Raw genomic sequence first — 18,273 nt, 5'->3', positions numbered from 1 at the left:
CCCCCAAATCCACATTAATATGTGCCAGAAACAGATTAATAATGGCGTAAATAAAGAAAATGAATGCATAGAAGTTAAAAGGTCTAGTGGCCACAGATCGCATTTGGCTAATATGAAGGTTACAGAAAGCCTTCGGGTTTTTAGAGCTCTTTGACCTTAAGATTGTGAATAAGGGATTGTGAACCAATAAAAAGTCTACTGAATTAACTAGTTGATTAATGAATCAGAGTGGAATGTCTTTACTCTAACCTCTATCCATGTGTAGAACAGGGATTTCTGCCAAGTGGATGACTCTCTGGAGAGCCACACCACCCACTGTCACTTACCAGGAAAATGTGTATCAAGTTAAGAGCAACAGACTTGTTGGAGCCGAGGAGGATCTCAGGGGTGTCCTTCTGTGGAAAGAAGAAGGGTATTCCCTGTAAACCATCTGGGCTCGTTGCTCGGAAAGCAGAGGCTAAATGAGTGAGTTACACACCGCTGTCTCCTTATTGGCGAGGAGACAGGAGCACCGCTCGCACCCTCTGAAAGTTAGCTTCTTTAGAACTATAGTAGAAGAGATGGTGCCTGCTTGTTAGTTCCCATTTAGGCCTGTGTCTGGCATGGGAAAGGCACTCCAGGGACTGGTCACGATGATTATGGTCCCTGATTCCTTTATCTCTCGGCCCCTTCCCCCGCCAGTTTAAAACAAAGAGGCTGGTCTAGGTAAATGAGTTTTGACATCATAATGAATTTAATCTCTCCTTCAAACTTCTAAGTCAGATGAGAAGCTTCATAAAGCCCAGAGTCCAGGAAGCTTCCCTCCATGCTCACCCGGGCTGTTGTTCAATCAGCCCTCCTCAGAGAGGCTTAGCCTTGCCATCCTGACACCCCCTAGAGAAGACTTCTTCCCAGTGTGTTCTGTATGCTTTGAGCATGCTCTAAAAAGCATTTCTTAACTATGCGCAGTCTCTGGAGAGTGCCCCCTACTGAAGGTTTGGCGTTTCTAAGTGTACAACTTCCCGGCATGCCCTAATTCCACTGTAGACACGAACTCTTCTCAGAAGTGAGAATGTCAGGGCCAAGACTGAATATAAAATATTTAAAAGAGTGAAATTTCTAAAACCTATCTGAAGTAGTAAATGTATTTACTTTAAACAATCATTTGTAGTTCTTTTGTTTGTTTTTAGTAAAGACAAATGGGTCCAACTCTCTCCTCTTCACACAGTTACTTCTTTTGCAACAAATCTGTATATGGAACAAGACAGACATATGGTTGATCCTCCAGACCCTGGTTCTTCTTGCCTATAGTTTAGATGTGTTTGAGTACATCTGACCAAAGGTTCGTGGGCTGGAAGTTTCGTACCCATTGTAAATGTGTGATGGTAAATCTCTAAGAGGTGGGACCTCAGTGAAAGTGATTAGGTCAAAGGTGCGCCATCTTTTGAAGAGATTACTAGGACCTAGCTAGTTTTCCAGGTAATGAGTTGTTATCCAGTAGGGTCACCTCTTTATGTTGGGCCCCTTCTGCATGCAGCCCTTCCCCTTTCTTCTTCTCCACCATGCTGCGACATAGCCTGTGAAGTCATCTTCAAATGCTGTCGCCACACTGTTTTTACTTTCTATTGGCCAGAATCATAAGCCAAATAAACCTGGTCTAAATTAAAATTCCCAGTACCAAGGATTGCATTTTAATGACATCAAACAGATTAAGACACCCTCTTCCAGTCAGCGGGAAGATTCTGTTGCCGAAGAGCAATAGGTTCTGACTTTTATCACACGAAGAATCACCAGTGGAAGCAAGCGGTTGCCTTGCTGTTGAGGGAGAAGCAGGAGGAAATACAGAATTCTTACCATGGGCAGAATGTAACCACATTCTTGGTTATTGACTCCAATGATAGAAGGAAGTGCTTTAAATGCCTTTTGAGACAGCAGCTCTAGCGGTTCATCGGGAAAGAAAGAACCATCGACCACTCTAGTGAATGACCTTGTTTTCTGCAACCAAGAAAGGAAAAAGCAACAGTTACCTCTGTTAATAAAAACTATTGTCCCCAGATGGTCCAAAGGCATCTGGAAAGAGGAAAAACAAAACACTAGAGGCCCAGTTAAATGCATTGTTTCTGACCTGTCCTGTCATTTACTTAAAAAGGAAAAATATCTAAATTTTTCTGTGCCATAGTTTCTCACCTACCGAATAATAAAACAATAATAATAATATCAACTAAAGAAAAATAATAGCTAGCACAGTAGCTGAATCTAGAACACTGAGAGCCATCGCCTCTGGGTGGTAGTGATGCCTGCTCAAGTTTAAGAACTTCTGGCCAAATGGCGAGGGGAAGAGTAGCCAGGATGAAGGAAGGAGGTACGAACCCTTCACTGTGCCTTTTTTATCGTGTGTGTAGGGGAGGGGGTGTAGCATGCACATACCACAGTGTCTGTGAAAGCCAGAGGACACCTGTGTTGTGTGTGAGTTTTCTCTCCTTTCACCTATAGGTGGGTTCTGGGCATTGAACTGGGGTCATTCAGCTTATGCAGTAAATGCTTTTTTTTTTTTTTTTTTTTTTTTTTTTTGGATGAGCTATCTTGACCGCTCTGATCATGCTTTTTCTTTTTAGGTTCATGTGTAGGGAACTGGGTAGAAGGGACCATGAAGAGCTGACAATGGTGGGTGGCCATTATCCACTTTATAGACTCCAGAATGCAGATATTCTATACATGCCAAGCAGCTACAAACATTTGAGTCTGAGAAGTAACAATCTTAATCATTCGAGGGCTAGCAAAGAGTCTCAAACCGGAAGATCCATTAAAATCTATCCAGTCCAATTGGCCATCTAATCTTGAAGATTCTCTAGTGCCAGTCAGGCTTTGATTGAATACCTGCAGCAGTGGTATCTCTGCCAGTTCCTTCATAAGCAGCAGATAGCTCAGAATATTCTGCTACAGCAACAACAACAGGAAAAAAAAAAAGACTCTCAGCTATAATTCCCAGCCCTTAATCTTGATTTTAGCTTCTGGAGTCATGGGGCACAAGCATGGTCCTCTTCCCAGATGCCTTCAACTTCTAAGCAACAACCTGGGCTGAGCAATGTCCGTCTCCCACCTTAAGTCACTTGCAGGAGTCCTAAACCCCACATCATTCAGAGGGTGCCCTGAATCGCCAACCCCTCTCTTGTCAAAGTTTCCAATCAAAGCAAATAAAACAGATACAATGTTTGGCCACTACCATCTTCTGAGTTACCCACACAAATTTCCCATCTCTCCTCACCTTGCCAAGGCTCAGCAACTCCAAGGAAGACTTTTCCCTGAGGCACTTCAGCATAGCCTGGGAATCTAACACACTGCAACCACAGACATCAGCAACCACCTGCAGCTGTTCACAGAGAAGGGAAAAGACAGTAGTCGGTATCCCGCCCAGGGGAATGAAAGCCTGGGAAGTGGCCTCTGCCAGGCCCAGAGTCCTTCCTTGCATGTGAAGTCCAGTATGTCACCTGCCTCTCTGTAGGCCCGTGCTGCTATACTGAGGTTAGATCACCATTATCCTGACTCCAGTGACTGCCAGAGCTGAGGGAATTGAGTTGTCAGTCTGTGGCCGTGGACTGGAGTCAGAGTTCCTTCCTCGTCACAGACATGCCAGTCCTGTAGACGTAGTTATAATGTCATAAGGTTCTGATATTGGAGTGAAGCTGGAACCTCAAGAGTGAGGGAGAGCTTTGCAAGCTCCAGACATCAGCTGAGGCCTTGAGACCAACACTGACTTTATCTGTACTGGTCAAACTTCAGTCCTAGACGTGGCCAGGAATCTCTAGGGGTCTTTTCTCTACTTTAAAGACATTAACCTTGCTTTTGTTTTTATTCCACAATTATAATTTACTTTTTTCTTTAATTTCAGGCCCAAGGGCTGCCTTCTCCAGGACATCCCTTCCAACCACTGCAGTCCGACTTCTTCCCCTGATCTCATAGCATGCCAGTGTCTCACACCTTTGCTACCCAGACTGTTGCTAGGCAACTGTTTGCTTTACCATCAAGTTCTCCATATTTGTAAAACTACAATTGCCCTTAAGCCTCTGGGGGTCATTGGTGCTTTGAGGATTCAACTTTAGCTGCATACATAGCCAACATATCGAGTCTACATGTGACAGTTGGTCACTTAAGAACACCTTCCACACCAGTTCTCAGACTCCAGCTAAAGTTTTTGTAACAAGAAGACCTTGTCTTCTCTAGTTGAGGGTATTCTTTGTCCTCTGATAAAGCTATGCATCCTAACAGCACTGGGAACCTGTGTGCACTCAATGAATACTTTGGGGGGGGGGTGAATAAATCAATGCACAAGCTGCAATTAGCTTTGTATTAAACACTACCAAAATCAGTATTCATCTACACTGAGGCTAGTCCACAATTTTATGACCCTGTTTAGACTTTGGGGTAGATACTATTGTCTACATTGTGTTTAAGAACATAAACCATACAAGCTCAAGGACGTGGTGCACGAGTGTAGTCCCACAAACTCTAGAGGCAGAGATAGGAGGGTCTCTTCGGGTCAGAAATTTGAGACCACCCTGAGCAAAATAGTGAGATATCCACCTCACAAAAAAACAGAATGAAGAAGGTAGGGAGGAAAGGAGAAGGAAGGGAGGGAAGGAGCGAGGGAGGGATAAATAAAAAGAACAATCACTAGAATGAATCATTCCCAGGGCAAGGGCCTGGGACATGCATCCTACCACATCCCCTAAACCCCAACAGTCACTCCATCTGCCCCAAAGAGCTGGGAATAGCCCCAGAGTCTTTCCCAGAATTCACTCTAGGATAGCATCGAATATGAAAGGCACAGAAGACCAACTACACAGAATACTGAGAATAACTGGGACTGGTTTGCGCCCCCACAAAAATTATTTAAGAACTACAACACACATGTGCACACCCAGGCACACCAGTAATGCTGCATTGTGCACCTGGACTCCTGTCCTTTATGACAGTGGTCCTCAACCTGTGACCCTTTCATACAGTTCCTCATATTGTGGTGACCCCCCAACCATAAAATTATTTTCATTGTTACTTCATAACTGTAATTTTGCTACTGTTATAAATCATAATGTGAATATCTATGTTACCTGGTGGTCTTATGTAACTCCTGGGAAAAGGTCATTTGACCCCCAGGGGTCATGACCCACAGGTTGAGAACCACTGCTCTATGACTAACATGCTTACGTACACCCTTGGGAACAACAGTACAGCTGTCCTGTGTAGTTAAACCCTTTCCTGTTGAACAAGCCTTCCATACAGGCGCAAGACTGCTCCTGGACTAGCATGAGGCTTTCTGGACATGGACAGGAAGAAAAGTCTAAGCGGAGGAGAGACTGGCAGCCCCTGAGCTTCCACGGCCTAGGAAAGATGTGAGAAGTTACCTACATCATTTCTCCGCTCATCATCGAGGCCCTTCAGATTCGGAATGATGGCCACTCCGCTCTCCATGATGGCCCTGTGGAATAAGCCCGTGCTCAAAGGAGACAGAATCTACAAAGAAAATGTAGGAGACCCAGCATCAGTCATCCAAGAACCACACCTATTATACACACCACCAACTCCTTCCTTAAAGACACCGTCCCAGGAGGCCCCCTTCAGAATTCTGCTTTGGCCTAGATAGCCCTACTTGGGTGTTCACGGACTAGATATAGAGGCTTAAATGAGTTATTTCACCTCTGTAAGTCCCCATTTCTTTATTAATTATTTCTGCTTTTTACAAAGGCCCTAACTCCATAGCCCACCATAGCCCAGGCTTCCCCCATCCTTCTGCCTCAGCCTCCAGGTGCCAGGATTACATGTGTGCACCTCCGTGATTGGCTTCAGGAACACTGACTCAGCTATTCTGTCATGGTTTCTAGTGCCTTTACTCCCTTGCTATGGACAAGTGACTCCATATTTCTGAGCATCAATTTAGTTCTCTGAAACACTGTAGCAAAAATTACTTCAGGTCATAGATATTTTTGTTTGGAGTAAGAGAAGTAATGAACATGAGTGTTCACTCGGTACCTGGTCAATTTCACTCATGAAGGGTGACCTTTGTTATAGATAGATAGATAGATAGATAGATAGATAGATAGATAGATAGATAATAGATTAACACAGTCCTTCTCAGAGATGACTACTGAGAACATAAAGTTATTTTGACTAGTGTCGGGCACTGTAGAGCAGAAGCCCTCTTTAACCACTTCTATGTAACTGACCTCTGATTAACATGCTAATTTATTTCAGGGAATTCCCCACTTGGGGATAGTCATTCTCTCGTATATTCAAGCATTTCTATTCCTGCCAGTCTTGCGCCAAGAGTTGCGCTTGTTATTCCCAAAGTTGCATTGTCAACCGCATTTGTTGCTGTGGTAACACCATCAAGGGAATATAATGCAAATCAGTGGGCTTCATGTGTGAAAAAAACTGTCTCGGGAAAAACTGATAGAGATGGGTGGCTAAAAGATATTGCTGTCAAATTTGGTGTAGAGAAGAGTGAAATCTTTGAGAGAAGACCCTAAGAACTGCTGTACTCTTGTGACCACGTAAGAGTGGTTTTCTACAAGCTACTTAGCAGACTACATGAGACTTTGTACAGATGTTTAAATATGGGTGTCGCCTGTAATGAGTCTCAAAAACCTGTGCTCAAAGGCAATGAATTCTGCAGCTGATCTATGCAAAATGATCTGCGTCCAAACTCTGGGCAGCAGACCAGCTCTCAAAGGACAATGCCTGTATCCAGCTGCCAGTGAGGCGTGCACACTGGATGTGTGTGCTTCTATGCATCTTTCATTATTCATGCTTTAGCTGGGGCTTTCTAGCGAATAATGCTATGGTTTGTGTGACACCCCCCGCAGAAGGTCCAAATGTTAGATGTTTGCTTTCCAGGGTGGTGGTATTAGGAAATAGTGTGAAATCTCTAAGAGGGAGAGCCAAAGAGGGGACGCTAAGGAAAGGTCTAAGGTAGTTCTCAGTAGATGGCGATAATAAAAGGAGCCATCCCAACTGCATGCATCTTTCTGCTTGTCGGTTCAAGATGTGATGCCACCTACTACCGTGTGTGTGTGTGTGTGTGTGTGTGCATGTGTATGTGTGTGTTTGTGACTACTGCAAACAAGGGCTTATCAGTCCTGATGACTAGATTGTAGGGATTCGGCTCTACAAACAGAGGGATTTTTCCCCCTCAAATTATCACTGATTGTGTGACCTTAGGAATTCATCTAAACTCTCGTGGTGACTGCTGTCTTGTTCATGAAATGAGACTGTGCCCCAGACTTACAATTTATCTAAGAAGTAATAGGCAGTTTTTAAGTGTGTACTTCACTCCAGTCGACTACTCCACACTCATGTGGATATGGGCAGCCAAACTGAACTCAGTGGGTTATTAAAAATAAAAAAGGATATGAAGTTAGGGGAGGTAGATCCTGGAGGAATTCAAGGGAAGAGAAAGGGGATACATGTGATCAAAACACATTGTGTGCATGTAAGAAGTACTCAAAGAGTTGATAAAACTTTCATTTGTTAACCCCAAGGAAATGAAAATGTTACATGTATTCAGGACAACAGTAGCAATGTTCTTGTCTTGTGATGTCTTGTCTCTATGCGTATAACCTCCCTAGCCAAGAGTCATCCAAGTCATAAAACAGAAAACTCACAAGACTAGAAATACTTATGGCTCCTGCTGAGCCACCAAAGAGTGTCACGGAGTCAGGGTTTCCACCGAAGAACTTGATGTTCTCCTTGACCCATAGTAGGGCTGCCAGCTGGTCCTGGAAGGCCCAGTTCCCGGGGGCATGCTGGTCCCGTGTGCTAGGGGTAGGAGGCAAAGTGAGAGAGTTCTTAGGTGGCTGCCACATGTCCTTCAGTCCCGCAGCTCTCCGTCAGGTGTGAGCTGGCAGGACACTGAACACCAGAGCCCTAAAAGAGCTGAGGACAACAGACTTAGTCCAGAGAAGCACACGCAATATAGCATGTCCAATGTTAGGGTGTTCTTAACTCCCCCCTTAACCCATGGATCCTGAAAAAATCCTGCTGCTGAGTTACCTCTGCCACTTGAGCCAGGCCATCCTGGCATTCCAGTGAATGACAAAGTCCTAAATTGCCTAGTTACTAAACACAAAAGCAGTGCCCACAGCAGCAGATGTGCCCAACATGTCCCCAAGAAGTATACAGGTACTACTTCTATCACCTCCATAGCCTTTGAGATGGATGGTTCTGGACATTGCCTTCTTTGCCTCTATAGGTTCTCTCTGCCCTGTTAACTCTAGAAACTGTCACTTGGGCTTCAGCATGTGCCATTGGCAAAAGGTACTGAGAGGTGAGAGGAGAGAAAGACTGGGCTATACACCCTACCACCCCGTGCTTGCTCCACGCTAGACAGAGAGAATAAGGAAGTGGCAAACTACCACCATGGCCAAAGTTTGTGCCAGCTCTTTTCAGTTAAATCAGTGAGCATGCCACCACAATACATATCCTATTTAAAGAGACTAGAAAATTCAGGCACAGAGATCTCTTTGCCAGAAAGATCTAGAAGGAACTAGGATTCAATGATTCTGGCCTCAGAACCCACACTCTTAATCATACTCCATGCATCTGCCTCAAAAAGTTGCAGGTTTCCCACAATTACTGAGCAATTTATTGGGAACACATGAAAATAACAGAAAACAAACAAACAAAACCACTAGGACCCACATTCTGAGTGAGGAATTTCAGGATCCTACCATCTGCCAGTCCCCAACCTGTTCCTCCCTCCACATCCCTTCGTCAGTGTGTAATCGTTCTGGCTAAGACTAACTTCTCATTTCCAGTTCTCTCCAAGTCCTGCCTATTTAGCCTTCATTCCATGGTGGATCCCATGATGGCCCCCATTCCTCCCTCAAGGTGCAGAAGCATCTCACCACAATCCTTAAGATCACAAAGTGCAGCACAGAATTCATTGCCTGGCCATCCATGACCTGGGTGATGCTGGGCCAGTCATTTAACCAACTAGACCTCAGATCCCTCATGTTAAAACTAAGGACAACAAAAATACCTGGCCCAGGGGACTGTTAGAAAGATAGATACCAGGCACAGCGTGTTGCATTTGCTACCTCTTGTTTCTATGACTCAACCCTGTATAAAGTCAATAAGATGGCAATGGCCTCCTTGCTGGCCTCCCATTTGTTAATGGACAGACATCAGGTGTGGTCTAACCTCCAGTCTCTTCCAAAGTACACTTCCTGGTACATATCTCTCAACAGGGTAAGAGTAGGACCCTCAGTCTTTAAAGGAAAAATTCCAAATTCCATGAACACCGTGGCATTCACCCTGCTGCCCAACCAGGCCTTTCAGAGCCACCCAATTCCAGGTCACACCACTGGGCAACATTTCTGTTTGTCTCCTTTGCCCAGCAGTATGTGAACAGAAGTGGTGAGCGTCATCCTCAGGCTGACTAAGGAACAGGTTCCCTGTGTGACCCTCTATACTTCCTTCACTGTTGGCCAAAGTCAGGTCTAGACAGTGGGCATCAGAGCCACAAGATGGAAGGGTCCCAGAGCACTCACTGGTTAACCATGTGCAAGGGTACCTGTCCACTGGGGGTAGAAACTTGGACAGTCCTTGGTGAGAAAGAGTCTTTTTAAACTGCTAGGGTTTGAGGGGCTTTGTGTTCATGTGTGAAACTGCCTAATTAGTTAGGACCTAATTTACTCAATGGTACCAAAGGTTCGTCCCTCCTAATGTAGATGGCCACTGGCCACAGCTACAGTACGCTTTTCTTTGTGGTCTCAAGTGTCATTCATGAGAAGAGACTCACGTGAAGAAGCCAAATATTCCTAGGCGGTACTGGATGGTCACAACCAGCACATCTTCATAGGCAGCCAGGGCAGACCCATCAAAGATGGAGGCTGAGCCAGTCTCAAAGCCACCTCCTGGTATCCACACCATGACCTGAGGAGACAGAACCCTTCCAGTCAATCCCTTCCCATGCTTTTTGAATTATTTTTTATTGAGGAGACTATAAATGCCTCACCATTCTTCATAAGAAGACTTTAAGGACTTATTTTTTGAACAAGGCCCATGTAGACTCTGGCCTCTTAGAAAGCAGATGATTCCATTAGCTGAGTGAACACTGACAGGCTACTCAACCTCTCTGGGGATTGCTTTTGTTTTCATTTTTGTTTCCCCTCATGTAAGAACAGTGCTGCGGAGAGTATAAATATCTCATTTAGGAGGTTTTGTGGGGTCCAAATAAAAGTCTGCAGTTAGAACTTTTAGAAGAGTGTTTGCTCAGTCCAAGTGCTTGGAGCCTGGTAACTGATGCCCACTGAGCCTGTGGCCCACAGGGAGATGGAAACCATTGTAAGGCTCACGCAAGAACAAAAGCTGGGATGTTAAAACTATCGACTTCTCAGGGTCTAGAGCAGTCTTTCCCAACCTATGGGTCTCAACCATCTCGGGGTCGAAAGGCCCTCTCACAGGGATCACCTAAGACCATTGGAAGACACAGATAATTACATTATGATTCACAACAGTGGTAAAATTACAGTTATAAAGTAACAACAAAATTAATTTTATGGTTGGGGTCACCACAACATGAGGAACTGTATTAAAGGGTTGCAGCATTGGAAAGACTGAGAACCATTGCTCTAGAGTCACCTAGGAGATTTGCTTCCAGGAGAGCATGAGAGATTTCATCTAGGCTAGCCTCTAGGTGTACTTGTGGAAGACTAGCTACATTAGGATACTTGAAGTGGAATACAGGCCCATCCATATGTGGGCCTAGAGTCCTAGGCTGAGCTAAAAGAAACAAGCAAGGTGAGCATCAGCATTCTTGTCTCTGGTTCCTGGCTGTGGATCCACATGAGCACTTGTTCCAGTCTGCTGAGGCTGTAACTTCTGCCATTATAGACTGAACCCCGGAACTGTGAGCCGAACCAGCCCTTTCTCCCTAAAGTTGCTTTTGTCTGGGCATTCTATCACTGTGATAAGACAAATTAGTAAGACATCAGCTGAAGAGGTTTCTCTTTTATTAATCCTCAGAGTAAAAATGGACAAAGTGGGGAGTACAAAAACTTTATCTTGTTTCGGAAAGATTAGGACCAATGAACTCAAAATATTGTTCAAATGGTATTGTCACTGCTTTCGTAGATCTTAGCCCCTTCCATTCTTCTAGCTCCATATTTTGGGGTATCACCCTTGGGTCAGGAAAAGAGAAGAGAGGAAAAGCTCTGACTCTGTACAACATAGAGCAAGGACATGAGTAGTCCTTGTGTCTTAACTTCCTCATCTGCGAAATGAGTTCAACCATTCTTACGCACTGCGTTAAGGGATACAATGCCTGATGCCTGGCACACAGTAAGTGTTTGAAAATTGTTGCTGCCAGAAACCACAGGAAGACTCTCCCATTATAGAGGCATGGGGAGAGAGGGTGCTGAAAGAGAGGGTGCAGCTAAGATGCAGGTCATAGAAAGCCTTCCTTCATCTACAGGGTTCCTTATGTTCTTAAATGAAGTACTTGACATCAGTACTTGACTGGCTTAATTAGGAAAGAACAGTTTAATTATTCAATTACACTCTTTTAAAAGGGGCTTCTCAAACTTGAAAAACATTCAGAATCCTTTTTAAGCCTATCTTTTCTAAGTTGCACAGACAATTTTAATACTTATCAGAGAGGGGAGAACAAAATGAAATAAAAATTGAAAGTTAAATCATGATCATTGAAATATCCAACAGAGACAATGACAGAGGACAGCTACTGTTTATAATTTAAAAAAAAACAAGTTACTTATGCAATAAAATTTCCCTTATTCAATAAGAGCCAGGTCTCATTCTAGATGTCCCACCCCCAGCTGGTGCCCAGGCTTGCTAGTGGATGCCCAGTGCAACAGGCAGCCTTACCGGGAGACTGGAGTCATAGTTGGCATGGGCTGGCGCATGAATGTTGAGGTACAGACAGTCTTCTGAGACTTCAAACTTAGGGTAATGCACTTGGAGTACTTTTTGATATATGGCGAGCCACTCTGGGTTCTGAAAGCATCTGAGAGAGAGAGAGAGAGAGAGAGAGAGAGAGAGAGAGAGAGAGAGAATCTTCACAATCTATGTCAGCATGACTTCCTTGGGACAGAGGCAAGACGCAGTCATCTTTTCTGAGCCGAGAGGCATGTCAGGACTATTAGCATAAAATCTGATTGTGCCCCAGACCCCTCCTTTCAGAAATAGGCAGACTAGCTAAAAATTGATGATTTCCTTTTATCCAGTTCCTGGATAAGAAAGCTCATTTTCCAAAATAGTTGTATCATTAACAGCAAGGACACCCCTGCCTATACCCACCACTGAGTTCTCTCCCATCAGTCTCTCTTTTACATCCAGAAGGGCAAAGGCATCCTCCTGCAGCCTCCATACCAGGAATCCAGAGAGACAAAGCTCTAGCACCCAGGCTTTGCTCCTTCTGCCTGGATAGCTTCTCCCAATATGTTCTGGCTCAAAGTCATCCATCCCTCTCTTTCAGATTCAGTCCAAATACCACTCCTCCAGGAAGCCTTCCAAGATTTCTCTGCATGACCATAGCTCTTCTTTAGAAACACCCACAGAGTGTGCATTGTGCCCTCCAGCTTGCCCCAGGTTTGTACATCACATTCTGATCTCCTCTAACTCCTCTGTGAGCAGCTGAAAAGCCTGTGAGTCTGGATTAATCACGGTCTCTAGCACAGAGTCCTATGCACGCCAACAATGAGAATGACTACATTTGATCTTAGCCAGAGGGCTAAAGGGCAACCAGAGACACTGAGTGTGTGGGTATTTCTGCCGTACCTACGTGCTCGGTTATTGTTAGTTGTTTTCTTGACAGACGTGTGGACACTAGTGAAGAGTGAGAAACCACCCCTGGAATATATTCCTTTTGGGGTGTTTATGCTCCTGGCTCCTTTGTATGTTGTCTTTTCATAAATTCGGGTCCCATTGCTTTCCACAAAGGCAGCCCGACCTTTTCTAAAAGCTGGGCTGGGTGGTTCTCGGCTCTCTTAGTTGCTTTCTCTGCCCTCTGATGGTTGCCTTGGCTCCCTACATTTTAATTATCAATTATTTTTCTCTGTCCTCCACCACGACTGGTCTACATGCTCCTTGAGTCCCCAACACACAATGATCCTATGTTTTCCTCAACTTTATAATGTGAAAAATCTATATGTAGTCCACAGACACCAGGCTTCCAATGAGGAGTTTTGACCTTTATCTTCATGTGGGCCAGGACCCAAGATGCTCAGTTTGTAGGTAAATGGCCATAGTGTCACATGGGCTCATACCCATGTATTACATGGTTGGGGATGGTATAGGGTAGGATAGGTAAGGTAGATGAAGTGAACATAGTTTCAATTTATAATGTCTTAGAATGTAATCTCTTTGTAAACTAAGAATCTCATTAGTCCACTGTGGCAATCCCCAAGTCCTAATGATATCCAACTCTGGAGTTGGTTCTGAATGAGTTGAGTGAATAAATAAACAAACAAATAATCAACTAATAATTTTTTCATGTTATTTTCAGTCCACACGTGAACCACATGAAGTCATCTTTTGGGGTGTTGTGAATGTCCTGGTACCAAGGTCTTCCTTTAGCCCCATATGACCCCAACCTAAGAACTTCACAAAACCAGAACTGGACAACCCTGGGATCGTCACGTCTCGTTGCTCCATACAGTGCTCTATCACTCTTCCACAGCTAACGTGGGAACTGCTTAGCTAGCTAGCCTTGAAACTCTTCACTGGCTGGAAGCTACCTACCTCCGAGGCCCCTTGTGTTGCAGAGACATTAGTGATGGCTAATCTTTCTTGTAGCTGGATTTGGGATCACCTAGAAGGTGCTCCTCTGGGAGGATCTACCCCAATGTGACCTATGGGCTGAGGGCTCATGGTAAAGAAAAAAAGGAGAAAATAGCAGAAGCATAGCCTACTCTCTGCTTTCTTATCCACCCAGGTGTGTGGAGCCCCAGCTGCAGCTTCCTGCCACTGCAGACGCTGCTATACTAGTGGCACCTGCTCAAACTATGGACCAAAAAGAGCCCTTCCTCCCTTAAATCGTTTTCAGTCAGAATTTGGTCACAGAGACTAGAAAAGTAACTAATACAGCGGCCATGGTGTCATGGCACAAGCATTTATGGAGTTCCCACTGTGGTCCTGGCCTTGCCTTAAGCCCAGCTGAGACTACGGGAATTAAACACACACACACACACACACACACACACACACACACACGAGCACGCTGTGGTTCTGCTCTCCGAATCCCTCATCCATACTGACCACAAAGGCCAGCCCAGAGTGAAGATCACACAGAAACACTAAGAAAGTCTTTCATTGAACGATTCGGGAAGCTCATCACAGCACTTCCTACACCTGCTCGGGGTTCAGAATCCCACAAAGCTTTCAGAGCTTCCAGACTCTTGGGCCCAGCTTACAGGGTTCTGATTCATGAAGCTTAGGAGAGGCCAAAAAACACATACAATTCTAACAAGCCTCCAGCAGTTCTCCTGAGCAGCCGGCATGGGAGCCCCGACCGAGACACTCACCAAGGTCTGTGGTCCTCCCACTCCCGTGGCCACCTTTCCTCTCCTCTGCCCCTGAACTTCATGACCTATATTCCCCCTCAGCAATCTCTCCCAGTCCCCAAAACCACAGGGCACAGTGACTTACAAACTGGGATAGGAGGTGGCTTCTCTCAAGTCAACCCAGGGGATCGCAGGCTGTGGACTGGAAAATCGCAGGGCTCCAAGAGGGGGTGCAGCGAAAGGGATCCCCAGAAACACATTCACAGGTTCGAGGCTTCCCAGCACAGTGACTTGCTTCCCCTTGACCCATCCTAGCTTGGTGTACCTTTGTGGCTCTTCAGCCCCAGACCCTGAGGAAACACACAAGGGAGAACTGAGAAGCAGGCTAGAAAGAAGGAGACAATCGGCTACCCCAGGGCTCCCTTCTGGGTGGGCATCCACTCAGAGGCCACGGTAGCTGGGACTTTCTCTTTGGCTCAAGGTCCTCTGTTTTCAAGATCATTTGAGAAGCCACCACCACCACGGGGACCTGCCTCAGTTGCTTCTGAGCACCCACCACCACCTCAAAGACCTTGGGGAGAAGCTCTTCTTCTACACCAAAGTTGTCCCTTTCCTTGAAGCTCTGTAGATGCCCCAATCCTGCCAAACTGATTGCTGGATCTACCACCCTCTAGTCATTCCCATGCTCACCAGAGACCACCACATGTCAATCATCACCTGCAGTTACTGGATGGCATTTTTTTTTAACAAACTAAGTAAATTACCTTTAACTTTTGGTTTAGAGGACTCCTGAGCAATAGTATCGATTGTGTTGTTTGGATAAGTTAGGTAGCTGCTTAGGTTACATATGAAAATGAAAATAGATTAGTGAGAGCGGCAAAAAGTTTTCATGTTGATGACCGCTGGAATCAGCTCTTATACTTCCAATAGCTTGAAGATGGTGCTTTGGGTGACGAAGCATGCAAGCATCTTGGATTTTGCACAGAAGATGAAGCCTTGAATTACTTACTTAGCAGGACCCAGGAGTCTTGGCACTATCTGCTCTGTCCCTTGTGCAAGTCCTGTCTCCACAGCCAACTCCACAGAACACGGACTCCAGTCCACATGCCTCCCCCCCCCCCCCAGTGCCCAGGATGGTGCCTTTCCTTACTGGGTGTGAGGAACCGCAAGGACAGAGGCAATCCCTTCTGACTCTGTCTGCCTCTGAGAAGGAGGCTCTGGCCCCAAACTTTCAATGGCATTGGACACTGAAGCCCCAAGGGTCTACATAGCCCACAATGGGTCCCCCAAAGACCTCTGGGAAATATGTCTATTTCCCCTAGTAGAAAGTGCTACTCCTTTCCCACATCCTGAGAACCCTGGCCATCTCACCCCTGATGATGACTGCAAAGATCCAAATGACCCAGATTAGGGCCTGTCCAGGGTGCACCCAATCCCCACACATCTGGTTGGCCTGCCTGAACTGTCTGGATGTCCACAGCGGCTGCTGGCCTCAGAGAACTTCAGTCAGGAATCACAAAGTGCCTCCTATGAGCATACAGGTGCTGAACAGGTAAGACACTGGATGCAGAAGAAGTCATGAACAGCATCAAAGCAAGAGTTTCAGAGAATTGGCCAAGCAAGACATTCCTGTTCTGATTTATATGCAGAGTGGGTAATGATTAATACCTGTGCTGAGAAAAAGCGTATTATTGACTTGGAACTCAAAGGATGGCAGAAGTTGAAAAGACTCTCAGGAACCACTAAGCCAGGGTTCTCAAACACAGGTGCTGTGTGGGTCAGACATACTCCCTTTGCTGTAACAGAACACCCAACTTACAGAAAGTAAGGGAAGGTTTGTTCGTGCTTATGACTTAAAAGGTTCATGGCAGCTGACCCGTGTGGTGGTGGGAGGTTTCATCATGATAAGCTGAAAGCAGAGAAAGGGACACAGGAAGGGACCACACACAAGATATCCTCAAGGACCTTCCCTAAGTGAACCACTTCCTCCAGCTGTTCCATCTCCGAAAGTTCAGTTTCTCAACATAGCACCACCAGCTGGAAACGCCTGATGCTAGAGGAGATATTTGATATATTCAAACTATGACCAATGCCTCCAGAAACCAGGAAGGCAACAAATTAGCAGAGAATGGGGATTACTAGGAGAGAGGCAAGGACAGTGGCAAACCTAACAAAATGTATGTTTGCTCAAGTTATACTGACTTCTCAGCTGCAGTACCCATTTGCTTTATGGCAATGTTGTAGCTCAAATTTAAAAAAAAAAAAACACAGTTTCAATTTTTTTTAATTAATGCTGTGTACTTAATATAGCATTTTTCTCCTATGAATTGTCTCTTGAGTCAACCCTCTGTAGTTACAGTCTATACCCATGTTTTCCAGTCTATATAATAAGGAACAAGTTCAGAGAGGTGGAGTTATGGTACCAATGTCTTTGGCATTCTGGTTGCTTAGCACAATGCTCTTTCCTATGAGTCCAGGCTCTGGGAAAATGCTGGTGGATCCCGGGGATCCAGAGCAAGAACTCATCTGCCCCATGGCTTCATGCATCACTTAGTCCAGGACCTCAAATGGGGCTTCCAAGTGCTTGAAGACTAGATGGGTGCTTGTTAAAAACTCATCCTCCTATCCCATGGAGATTCGAGTACCAGGCCCTATTATTGGAAAACCAAAATAGTAGGTTTGGGAAGTATCCATCAATGCACAGATTTCTGAGTAGTTGTCTCATGAATATTCATACAGTGAGTCCTGAGCAAGTATTATGTTCCTACTGGATACTGAATTCTGTTCAAAAAAATAGTAAAGGATTTCTCAAGGCAGAGCCAGAGAGTGGTGGATGCACTTTGCTCAAAATGAGGCACTCCATAAATCTGTGAATATTTGAATTGCTCCAGAGGGTCCTCTTGTCCCTGCTCCCCACTCCACTCCCATGCACTGCTGCTTCACCACAAAGTCCAGAAAGAAGACTGTGGAATCCATGTTTGGTTCCAGATTCAGGAGAAAAAAAACTCTTATGTTTTAAGCTAACATTAAGAAGCACTTGGGACTGGAGTGATGGCTTAGCAGTCGTGGTGGTTTGAAAGAAAATGGGCACTCTTAGGAGGTATGGCATCATTGAAGTATGTGTGGCCTTGTTGGAGGAAATGTGTCACTGGGTGTTGACTCTGAGGTCTCCTATGTTCAAGCTACTCCCGGTAATACAGACCACTTCCTTTTGCCTATAAGATGTAGGACTCTCAGCTACTCCTCCAGCACCATGTCTGCCTACACACCACCAGACTCCCAGCCACCATGCTCACCTCCATGACAGTAATGGACTAAACCTCTGAGCTGTAAGTGAGCCACCGTAATGAAATGCTTTCCTTTATAAGAGTTGCCATGGTCATGTTGTCTCTTCACCGCAATAGAAACCCCAACTAAGACAGCAGTTTAGAGTACCTATTGCTCTTGCAGAGGACCTGAGTTCAGTTCTCAGCACCCTTATCAGGCCACTCACAACTACCTATAATTCCATTTCCAAGAAATTCCACACCCTCTGACCTTCGCAGGCACCTGCACATACATGGTATACATAAACTCATGCAGGTATGCACACATGCACATAAATAAAAGTACTAAATAATGATGTGTGTGTGTGTACCTTGTGTGCATGTGTGTATGTAGGCTCCAGGATGCCTTGCTCAGCCATCATCAGAGAAGCTTCCTCCTGCAGCAGACATTATGCAGAGAGTGAGAGACCTTGGAACACTCATCCCCAAATGAGATGTCTCCAGGGCTCAGA

At 45.2% G+C, this 18,273-nt stretch overlaps 1 protein-coding gene across 1 annotated transcript in view; it reads right to left on the bottom strand.

Annotated features, from left to right (window-relative positions):
- Window positions 1–17,030, bottom strand: part of Ces5a (carboxylesterase 5A) — a 28,043-nt gene extending 11,013 nt beyond the window's left edge. The window contains exons 1-9 of the mRNA XM_041650542.1: window positions 16,919–17,030; window positions 14,641–14,845; window positions 11,860–11,998; window positions 9,776–9,909; window positions 7,638–7,791; window positions 5,386–5,490; window positions 3,245–3,349; window positions 1,834–1,974; window positions 327–395 (exon numbers count right to left, since the gene is read on the bottom strand). Of these exons, the coding sequence (XP_041506476.1) occupies window positions 327–395; window positions 1,834–1,974; window positions 3,245–3,349; window positions 5,386–5,490; window positions 7,638–7,791; window positions 9,776–9,909; window positions 11,860–11,998; window positions 14,641–14,845; window positions 16,919–17,030 (1,164 nt within the window). The remainder of the gene's footprint in view (window positions 1–326; window positions 396–1,833; window positions 1,975–3,244; window positions 3,350–5,385; window positions 5,491–7,637; window positions 7,792–9,775; window positions 9,910–11,859; window positions 11,999–14,640; window positions 14,846–16,918) is intronic.
- Window positions 17,031–18,273: the final 1,243 nt, after the last annotated feature.

This window comes from Microtus oregoni, unplaced genomic scaffold (genome assembly GCF_018167655.1).
Source record: "Microtus oregoni isolate MIOR12 unplaced genomic scaffold, Mior012 000004F_ref0000308, whole genome shotgun sequence".
NCBI lineage: Eukaryota > Metazoa > Chordata > Mammalia > Rodentia > Cricetidae > Microtus > Microtus oregoni.
This window is presented reverse-complemented; position numbering and strand designations above follow the sequence as displayed.